Source organism: Grampus griseus (genome assembly GCF_964374135.1).
Source record: "Grampus griseus genome assembly, chromosome: 13".
Lineage (NCBI taxonomy): Eukaryota > Metazoa > Chordata > Mammalia > Artiodactyla > Delphinidae > Grampus > Grampus griseus.
Window position 1 is genome coordinate 63,592,988 of NC_139007.1, and position 11,690 is coordinate 63,604,677.

Below are 11,690 nucleotides of genomic sequence, written 5' to 3' on the forward strand. Positions count from 1 at the left end.
AGAAAATTGAAATTGTATCAAGTGTCTCTTCTGACCACAATGCTATGAGATTAGATACCAATTACAGGAAAAAAACTGTAAAATATACAAACACATGGAGGCTAAACAATATGATACTGAACAACCAAGAGATCACTGAAGAAATCAAAAAAATACCTAGAAACAAATGACAACAAAAACACAATGACCCAAAACCTATGGAATGCAACAAAAGCAGTTCTAAGATGGAAGTTTATACCAATACAATCCTACCTCAAGAAAGAAGAAATATCTTACATAAACAACCTAACCTTACACCTAAAGCAATTAGAGAAAGAAGAACAAAAAAACCCCCAAAGTTAGCAGAAGGAAAGAAATCATAAGATCAGATCAGAAGTAAATGAAAAAGAAATGAAAGAAACAATAGCAAAGATCAGTAAAACTAAAAGCTGGTTCTTTGAGAAGATAAACAAAATTGATAAACCATTATCCAAACTCATCAAGAAAAAAAGGGAGGAGACTCAAATCAACCGAATTATAAATGAAAAAGGAGAAGTAACAACTGACATTGCAGAAATACAAAGGATCATGAGAGATTACTACAAGCAACTATATGCCAATAAAATGGACAACCTGGAAGAAATGGACAAATTCTTAGAAAAGCACAACTTTCCAAGGCTGAACCAAGAAGAAATAGAAAATATAAACAGACCAATCACAAGCACTGAAATTGAAAGTGTGATTAAAAGTCTTCCAACAAACAAAAGCCCAGGACCAGATGGCTTCACAAATGAATTCTATCAAACATTTAGAGAAGAGCTAACACCTATCTTCCTCAAACTTTTCCAAAATATAGCAGAGAGAGGAACACTCCCAAACTCATTCTACAAGGCCAACATCACCCTGACACCAAAACTAGACAAAGATGTCACAAAAATAACACTACAGACCAATATCTCTGATGAACGTAGATGCAAAAATCCTCAGCAAAATACTAGCAAATAGAATCCAACAGCACATTAAAAGGATCATGCACCACGAACAAGTGGCGTTTATCCCATAAATGCAAGGATTCTTCAATATACACAAATCAATGTGATACACCATATTAACAAACTGAAGGATAAAAACCATATGATCATCTCAATAGATGCAGAAAAACTTTTGACAAAATTCAACACCCACTTATGATAAAAACTCTCCAGAAAGTAGGAATAGAGGGAACCTACCTCAACATAATAAAGACCATATATGACAAACCCACAGCCAACATTGTTCTCAGTGGTGAAAAACTGAAACCATTTCCTCTAAGATCAGGAACAAGACAAGGTTGCCCACTGTCACCACTATTACTCAACATAGTTTTGGAAGTCCTAGCCACAGCAATCAGAGAAGAAAAAGAAATAAAAGGAATCTAAATCAGAAAAGCAGAAGTAAAACTGTCACTGTTTGCAGATGACATGATACTATACATAGAGAATCCTAAAGATGCTACCAGAAAACTACTAGAGCTAATCAATGAATCCTGTAGAGTAGCAGGAACCAAAATTAATGCACAGAAATCTCTTGCATTCCTATACAATAATGATGAAAATTCTGAAAGAGAAATTAAGGAAACACTCCCATTTACCATTGCAACAAAAAGAATAAAATACCGAGGGATAAGCCTACCTAAGGAGACAAAAGACCTGTATGCAGAAAACTATAAGATACTGATGAAAGAAATTAAAGATGATACCAACAGATGGAGAGATATACCATGTTCTTGGATTGGAAGAATCAACATTGTGAAAATGACTATACTACCCAAAGCAATCTACAGATTCAGTGCAATCCCCTCAAACTACCAACGGCATTTTTCACAGAACTAGAACAAAAAATTTCACAATTTGTATGGAAACACAAAAGACCCTGAATACCCAAAACAATCTTGAGAAAGAAAAACGGAGCTGGAGGAATCAGGCTTCTGGACTTCAGACTATACTACAAAGCTACAGTAATCAAGACAGTATGGAACTGGCACAAAAACAGAAATATAGATCAGTGGAACAGGATACAAGGCCCAGAGATAAACCCACACACATACGGTCACCTTATCTTTGATAAGGGAGGCAAGAGTATACAATGGAGAAAAGACAGCCTCTTCAATAAGTGGTGCTGGGAAAACTGGACAGCTACATGTAAAAGAATGAAATTAGAACCCTTCCTAACACAAACACAAAAATAAACTCAAAATGGATTACAGACATAAATGTAAGGACAGACACTATAAAACTCTTAGAGGAAAACATAGGCAGAACACTCTGTGACATAAATCATAGCAAGATCCTTTTTGACCCACCTCCTAGAGTAATGGAAATAAAAACAAAAATAAACAAATGGGACCTAATGAAACTTAAAAGCTTTTGCACAGCAAAGGAAACCATAAAAAAGATGAAATGACAACCCTCAGAATGGAAGAAAATATTTGCAAATGAAGCAACTGACAAAGGATTAATCTCCAAAATTTACAAGCAGCTCATGCAGCTCAATAACAAAAAACCCAATCCAAAAATGGGCAAAAGACCTAAACAGACATTTCTCCAAACAATATATCCAGATTGCCAACAAACACATGAAAGGATGCTCAATATCACTAATCATTAGAGAAATGCAAATCAAAACTACAGTGAGGGGCTTCCCTGGTGGCGCAGTGGTTGAGAGTCTGCCTGCCGATGCAGGGGACACGGGTTCCTGCCCCGGTCCGGGAAGATCCCACATGCCGCGGAGCAGCTGGGCCCGTGAGCCATGTCTGCTGAGCCTGTGCATCCGGAGCCTGTGCTCCGCAACGGGAGAGGCCACAACAGTGAGAGGTCTGCGTACCGCAAAAAAAAAAAAACAACTACAATGAGGTATCAACTCACACTGGTCAGAATGCCCATCATCAAAAAATCTACAAACAATAAATGCTGGGGAGGGTGTGGAGAAAAGGGAACCCTCTTGCACTATTGGTGGGAATGTAAATTGGTACAGCCACTATGGAAAACAGTATGGAGGTTCCTTAATAAACTAAAAATAGTACTACCATATGACCCAGCAATGCCACTACAGGGCATATACCCTGAGAAAACCATGATTCAAAAAGAGACATGTACCACAGTGTTCTTTGCAGCACTATTTACAATAGCCAGGACACGGAAGCAACCTAAGTGTCCATCGACAGATGAATGGATAAAGAAGATGTGGCACATATATACAATGGAATATCACTCAGCCATAAAAAGAAACGAAATTCAGTTATTTGTGATGAGGTGGATGGACCTAGAGTCTATCATACAGAGTGAAGTAAATCAGAAAGACAAAAACAAATACCGTATGCTAACACATATATATGGAATCTTAAAAAAAAATTGTTCATATAAACCTAGGGGCAGGACAGGAATAAAGACACAGACGTAGAGAATGGACTTGAGGGCACAGGCAGGGGGAAGGGTAAGCTGGGACGAAGTAAGAGAGTAGCATGGACATATATATACTACCAAATGTAAAATAGATAGCTAGTGGGAAGCAGCTGCATGGCACTGGGAGAACAGCTGGGTGCTTTGTGACCACCTAGAGAGGTGGGATAGGGAGGGTGGGAGGGAGACAGAAGAGGGAGGGTATATGGAGATATTCCTATGCATATAGCTGATTCACTTTGTTATACGTTAGAAACTAACACAACACTGTAAAGCAATTATACTCCAATAACGATGTTAAAAAAAAGAAAAAGAAAAAGAAAACAAGGGTGGGGAAGGGAGACCGCCCCCCGAAGAAAGCCTGGCCAAGCAGACCCTGCCATCGGGTCTCCTGGGGGACCCGCATGGGAGCGGCCGGCCAGGGTTGGGATCGCGGTAGCAGCGCCCCCTCCCGGCCTGGGCCCCGCAGTGCCCCGCGGACTCGGGGCTCCTGCAGTGTGTAGAGGGGGCCGGGTGTCTACGGGGCGGGGACTCGGGGACACGCAGGCGGGGCGGTCCCGAGTGGCCCCCTTCCGGCGCAGCTCACCGGCCTCTTTCTCGGAGTGTCGGCGCTGCCCATGGCCGAGGTGCTGGAGCCCGATCCCGGGGCAGCCGAGGGCTCGGAGGCTCTCGCAGAGACGCCGGGCTGGGAAGCCCCGGAGGACGCGAGTCCCCAGGTAGGCTCCACCCGCGGGCGCGAAGAGTGAGGGCCGGGGGGGTGGGCAGCGTGGGGCTGTCCTCGAGGTGATTTTCAATGCGGCCGGAGGGTCCCATAGGTTTAACTTAAAAGCACATTTTTAAAAATGGTCAGAGTCCCTAGCTCCATTCCTGCACAAACGGGAAGATGCGGTCGGTAAGCCGTAGTTACCCCCAGGCACTGGCCACATCTCAATTTCTTTTCTTTGTGGTTAAAAAAAAAAAAAATCGACCACGTCCCAAAACCTGCGATGGGACCCTCCGGGCGGGGGCGGAACAGTTGCTTGCTTTTAACCCGAATCGAGCCGACTCTCCCTACCCGTGCTTGTGGGGCAGAGGCCGCCTGCGTCTCTAACCCAAAGATGGGAGCCGCGGGGGAGGAGCCCTGCCCGGTGCTGGGAAGCCAGAACCTCCGGCCGGACCCCAGGGGAGCGCAGCCCCTGGACTGGCTGTCCCAGGTGGACCCGAGATCAAGGTACCTGTACTGTTGCATCTCACGTTCTGCCTTCTTAGAATTGCTTCCCCAAGTTCCCCCTGTTCCATCTTAGCCTGGAAGTTATGAGATCCGACACTACGGACCTGCGAAGTGGGTCAGCACTTCGGTTGAGTCTATGGACTGGGATTCGGCCATGCAGACTGGCTTCACAAGGCTGAACGGCTACATTCAAGGCAAAAACGAGAAAGGTGAAGGCACTTTACCTTGTAATTATACACACTATTGTGGTTGAGTGCCCTGGCTTATTGAGTTTTCGCTGATTAAATAAATACCTTTTAGAATAGAAAAATAACCAGATCGTCAAAGACTTAATGTTTGAAGAGGAGGACTCTGCTCAGGACCCGAGGCGTCTAGAGGAGTGTAGTACTGGGCAGTGCTTTTTAGCCTCTGTTCTCCTTGTTTGTGGTTCTGCTGGATGAACTGGGCCTCTGTGTAAGTAAGCATTAAGGCCTTTTCATGGCTAATGCTTTGAGACAATTTGGTGACTGACTGGTAAGAGTAAGAGACATTAGGAGGCAGGAAGGGTCAAAGAACACAAGATCCAGGGTGTCAAGATATATCTTCTGGTTTGGCTCTCATGCTATTTATGTTTTAGCAGGTCACTTAGCCAATGGGACCTCTGTTTCTGAATTGTAAAAGTAAAGAATGAACTGGACTATGTTATCTCTCATTTCCCCTTCTATCCCTAAAACTATGGAATTTATTAACGAAAAATATTAATAATACAGAAAGTGTTTAATGTGGGCAGTGGATAATTGTCATTTTGCCCTTATTATTTTTTTTAAGATGAAAATTATCTTAAAGTTTAAATATTTATGTCAAGTAAATCAAGAAACTCAGGTCAAAAAATAAGTTTTTAAATGTAGTCATAAATACACTAAATCTGCTTTCACGGTCTCCTTTGCATTTAAATATATATTTTTTGTGGCACAGAGATGAAAATAAAGATGACCGCTCCAGTGACAAGCTACGTGGAGCCCGGTTCAGGTCCTTTTAGCGAGTCTACCATTACCATTTCCCTGTATATCCCCTCTGAACAGCAATCTGATCCCCCCAGGCCTTCAGAGTCAGATGTCTTCATTGAAGACAGAGCTGAAATGACGGTGTTCGTACGGTAAGTGGTAGATAATTTATAGCCTTTCTGACTGTTGGTTTTACTTGCGGGCACTCATAGTTTAGCTCCTGTGCAGCTTAGCTCCTATGCTTTTCCCCCTTCCATAAAAACAGGTCTAATGCATTTCGTGGTGTTTTCCTAGTGACTTAGTTTTATACGTTACTAAGGGTCCTTTACAAGAAATAACTTGTATTTTATTTATCAGAAGGCTGACGCACACCTTCCACAGATAAGACGCAATACAAACATACACCGGACCTTCCCCCACAAAAGCAAAAGACTGTCCTTACCTGCCCTCTAGTTAAATTTGGAGAAAAATACCTTAAAACAGTGCATGGTACCCCTCCTCTCAACTAGGAGCTTCTGATAGCCTCAAACTCTTCCCTTTGTTCCCCCAGCCCAAAGGATGGCAGCTGCTTCCCGCAGTGACTGCCTCTGTTGGTTGGTTTACTGGTTCCTTACTCTGACCTTACAGTGCCTGTCTCAGTAAAGTCACTAATCAGCCTGCCGGCCTCCCCAGCAAGGACTGTCGTAGCCATCGGCAGCACACTCAGCCCCTGAATCTGGCCCATTCCCCTTAGAAAGGGGTGTGATTCCGTTCCCTTCCTCCCCACTGTTACTTGCTCGGGCCCTCACCTTACAGGGACCGCAGCTGAGTCCTCTTTGCTACCCCAGTGCTCGGCACATGCCTGACACTCACCAGATACTCCGACGTTTTTCAGTCTCAGGTTCCACTCCGAGAACCTCCTAGCTGTTCTCTCTGCCCACCAGTCTCCTCTCCCTGGCCCTCCACTCTGGAACGCCGATCGTTCTCACAACGGCAGCAACAAAACCCCAACCTGTTACTGTGTTTAAACATCTGTTGGCTTTTCCTCTTGCTTCCGCGTGACATTCAGACCGTTCCGCGTACTGCATCACCTGCAACACGCGGCCCAACCTGTCTCCCTGACAACTCCCCCCCCACCTCCCGCCCTTCACTGAGTAGGCTGAGTTCCTCCACGTGTCTGTACCTTTGACCTTAGGCAAGTTACTGAGACTTTGCTTGACAAAAATCTCATCTGTAAAATGTGTCTAATCACAGTACCTACCTACTGTCTCACAGGGTTGCCATGAAGATCAGATGAGTTAATTTACCTAAAATACGTAGAACATGAGCATGATATTACTACCGGCTCCAGCTCCCTCTTTCTTCTCTTCCTGGAGAGCCTACTTTCATCCTTCAGGACTTAGATCAATTGGTACCTTGTCTGTGATGCCTTCCTCAGTTTCTCCAGTCAGCCAGCCTCTCGGTGCTATGATTCTAAATTCTAATGACCTACTGATAGACTGTAATTTCCTCAAGAATACAGCAACACGTCACTCTGCCCATATCCTTCGGCTGCTGGTGAGGCAGGTGCGTGTGGGGAGGCTCAGTATATGTCTGTGTCCTGAATAAAGCCGTGGATAGGTCATTGTAGAACAACGTGTATTCAGAGGACAAAAGATGATTTCTCAGTAAGAGGCTCAAGATTTGATTTCAAGGAAGAAGTGGAATCTGAAACAGATTCCCTTTAGGCAGAACATTCCTTAAGGAAATAAATAATAAATTTAGGAGCAGAAATGTTTCCTAACACATGGTTCAGAATTATCATCATCAGTCAACATGATGGAAATTATAGAACAGATTTATCAATTTATCTTCAACGTTTTGTTTTATATACATGTGCATACACAGATTCCTCTACTTACTCAACTGGAATTCAAAAGGTACTGCAGGCCAGGAATGACTAGGTGCCTGGTAGACATTGTGGAACAGAACAGGCCTGGTTCATACCCTCGAGACCTTACATCTTATCTGAGGAATGGTAGGAATGATCTTTTCCACTGGCAAATTGATAATAAACCTTATTTATGCTGAAGAAGGCATATTAGGAATGTTTTTGTGTCTGTTTTTCCTATTCTCAGCCTTCAAATTCATCATGTTTACATTTCAGCAACTCAGCTAGGTCGGTGTGCTGTCATGATTTAATCTCAGGGTATTTTTGTTTATATACTTTAAAATCTACACTTAAACTTCTATTTTCCTACTTTTTATGCAAATCTTTTGACTGTCTTTTCATCCCCATCCTCTTAGCAACCTCCTAACTGGCTCCTTCTCTCCAATCTAGTTTCCATCTCTCTGCCTATATTTTTACCCAGATCTAATCAAGTTACTTTTCTGCTTTTCCAACATCCTTTGGAATAATCTCAAAAGGCCTTAGGATGATGTACAAGGTTCCTCCTTCCAGCTCTGACTCACCTTTCTTTCTTTCTTTCTTTTATTAATTAATTAATTTATTTTTGGCTGTGTTGGGTCTTCGTTGCTGCATGCGGGCTTTCTCTAGTTGCAGCGAGCAGGGGCTACTCTTCGTTGTGGTGCGCGGGCTTCTCATTGCAGTGGCTTCTCTTGTTGCGGAGCACGTGCTCTAGGCACGTGGGCTCAGTATTTGTGGCATGTGGGCTCAGTGGTTGTGGCATGTGGGCTCTAGAACGCAGGCTCAGTAATTGTGGCGCACGGGCCCAGCCGCTCCGCGGCATGTGGGATCTTCCCGGACCAGGGCTCGAACCCGTGTCCCCTGCCTTGGCAGGCGGATTCTCAACCACTGCGCCACCAGGGAAGTCCTGACTCACCTTTCTGACCTCATTTTATGTCTCATTATGAAATTGCTTTGTATTTCTGGACTTTTGTTCTTTTCTTATCTCTCCCCTTTCTCTGCCCAGCAAAACTATCCTCCATTCCAGGCCCCACTCAGAGACACACCTTGCCCCGATGTAATCATATCCTCAGTGTTCCCAAGCACTTTGATTCTGTCTCTGTTAAAGCTTTTCTCAGACTGTATAGAGCTGCCAAAATGCCCATCTCTTCCATATAGGGTCAAAACTTATGTTCATCTGTAATACAGTGCCTGCCCTTTTTCTAAGGAGAAGAAGAAAGGGGAAATGTTCGATAGAAAATGGAAAGACTGAAAGGGAGGCTGCTAAGGGGGATTCATTGTGGCTCTCTGACCGGGAGCATCAGTAGTACAGGAGACTGTTGGAAATGCAGGCTCTTGGGCCCCAGCCCAGACCTCCTGAACCTGCATTTTCCCAGGTGACTCTCATGCACATTAGAGCTTGAGAAGCACAGAGTTAGAGCACAAGATGGCATAACTTCCAAATCTGTCCAACAGCTGGGACGTATTGCCTCCTCCTGGGTCCCCTCAGTGCGTGTGAGGTCACACTGAGCCTGGGAACCAGAGGAAGGGGACAGTCAGTTCAGCTGCCTAGAGGGAGGGGCTTTGAAACCGCACTCCATCCAGGCTTCCTTGTATCAGCTCCCACTTTTCTTCTTAGACTGACCTTCACATCAGTATTAAAATCATTTATGGTCATTTACTTTCTCCTTTGTAGGTCTTTCGATGGATTCTCTAGTGCCCAAAGGAATCAAGAACAACTCTTGACATTAGCAAGCATTTTGAGGGAAGAAGGAAAAGTTTTCGATGAAAAGGTTTACTACACCGCAGCCTACAACAGTCCTTTCGAATTGCTTGATAGAAAAAATGAGGTGTGGTTGATTCAGAAAAAAGAACCCTCCGAAGAAAAGGAATGAGCAAATGAGAGGAAGGTACATTGCCGGGGCAAAACCTCTGTTTAACATAGACGTCAACATTACCCATAAGCAAAACGTGTCTAGTAGCTCTACCTGAGAGTACTACTATGAATTGAGCTTATTTCCACTGTGCCTTTTTAATGCTTGAAGCTTTAGATACACAGGTAACAGGGGACAGTATTCTATAAACATGTACATCGATCTTTATTTCTATGAGGCTCCAGGGAAACGTCATGTTACTTCCCCCTTCTTCACTGTATCACAGTCATGTTGCCTTATTTCTACTTGGATTTGTGTCAGTTGGATGTTACCTCCTCCGGATATTATCAATAAAAATGTTAAAGTTTATCCTGTGTGGAACTACAAGGCCGTCAAGCCTAGAGAACTCAAGTTCAGTTGGAAACAAAAATCAGTGTCTTTTGCAGCTGCCGCTGTTACTTTTTCCGTTGAGTCCTCTTTCCTATCTGCCTGCTGCTCCCCACACACGAGAAAAGCTCTCACAATACTCAAAAGTGTTGCTAATATTCCATGACAAAAAATAAATGTATGAAGTTAGGGACTTCCTATTTTATTTTGATACTCAAGAGAGGCATGTTTTTTCTGAAGAAATGTATACAAACGTTGACTTTTACAATTCACTTGAGGGGCTTCCCTGGCGGTGCAGTGGTTGAGAATCCGCCTGCCAATGCAGGGGACATGGGTTCGGGCCCTGGTCTGGGAAGATCCCACGTGCCATGGAGCAACTGAGCCCGTGAGCCACAACTACTGAAGCCCTTGTGCCTAGATCCCGTGCTCCACAACAAGGGAAGCCACCACATTGAGAGGCCCGCGCACCACAACTATGAGTGGCCCGCGCTCTCTGGAACTAGAGAAAGCCTGTGCGCAGCAACGAAGACCCAACACAGCCAAAAATAAATAAATAAATTAAATAAATTAAAAAAAAATTCACTTGAATTTTTAAAGTATTTTATGCTGTATTTTTATATACTGAATCAGTATATAAAAATGATTCAGTATTCAAAGAGGGGTTTGCTGCAAAATCAAAGAGGTTGAAATTTGGACCTAATTGTATTGGAACACGCTTGTCCTGGAGAAGAGTGTCAATATCTGGAAGCCTGTCATGGGAAGGTCATAGCTTTGCTGTGGGCTCCTAGTGGATGACGGTTGTAGGCACGAAGGAGAAAAGCACCTTGGAGCTCAGTGACTTCCCAATAGGTAAAGCTGCCCACGAATGACATTACTTCCCGTTTCCATCACTGTGTGTGTTCAAGCAGGCACGTGATCACTTATGTGGCAGGTTTGGGTCTCCAGGGGATGAAAGGGTGGGGCCGGATGATGCTCAAGGTCCCTGCAGCCCCAGCATTATATGGTGTCTCTTAAAATTAATCTCCCTAACCTGGGTACACTAGACCAACGTACCTAGAGTTAATGGTTTCCATAGCTAACATTTATTGCCTTCTAGGTGTAGCTTTCTAAGCATTTCACCCGAATTCCCACAGTCGACCCTCAGAACAACCCTGTGTGCCACCTTGTGTCATCTCCGTTTCACAGATGAGGACATTGAGGCACAGAGATGCAAGGTAACTTGCCTCCAGCTGGAGCCGTAGGGCAGAGGCCGATTCCATCCCAGGCAGTCGGACTCCTGGGTCCAGACTGCTAATCACTGCGCCCACTGGCAGCCAGTGTTCTAGAGTGCAGCTTTCTCAGGCCATCAGTGGGCTAGGACTGTGTTGAGGGGTCCTTCCTGCGTGTCATGCATGCATAATCAACATGATTATGACCTCAGAGATACCTTTTAGATTATATTTTTTGATACAAAACAAGCTAGGTTTCCGGTTTTGAAATTATTATATAATTTTTTAAGTCTTAAGCAATTATTTTCCGGTATTTGCTTGCATTGATTATTTTTTTATTCTTTGCATTTTTGTGTTTGCCAAAAAGAAATTAAATTTCTTTCTTAGCTCATTTACCAAAACCAACTGTGGGTCACCTTCTAGCCCTCCTACTAATGAAAGTCCACAGTACTCGCCTCTACTGGTATGAGGTAAATATTTATATATTTACCCCATAGTTCTATAAAAATAGACATCTCTTATGAAGTAACTTCCATTTTAGATGAGAAGAGCATATGTCTGATTGCCAAGATTTAGTTGTAATCTGAAACATGTTCCATAAAAACGCGATTTTGTACTATTCATTCCAAGGTATCCCATTTTCCCCTCCTGGTCCATAAATCATAAATAAAACATTTTTCAGCCCTCAATTAATCCAGACCAGAGAGTATTTCTCACAGCAATGAATCAGTTATTTTAATTATGTGGC

At 43.6% G+C, this 11,690-nt stretch overlaps 1 protein-coding gene across 1 annotated transcript; it reads left to right on the forward strand.

Annotated features, from left to right (window-relative positions):
- The first annotated feature begins 3,987 nt into the window (after window positions 1-3,987).
- Window positions 3,988-9,710, forward strand: HEBP2 (heme binding protein 2). Its single transcript, XM_082669062.1, has 4 exons — window positions 3,988-4,132; window positions 4,700-4,835; window positions 5,581-5,761; window positions 9,170-9,710. Exons 1-4 carry the CDS (start codon window positions 4,034-4,036, stop codon window positions 9,366-9,368), a joined length of 615 nt encoding a protein of 204 aa, XP_082525188.1. The 5' UTR covers window positions 3,988-4,033; the 3' UTR covers window positions 9,369-9,710.
- The last annotated feature ends 1,980 nt before the right edge of the window (window positions 9,711-11,690 follow it).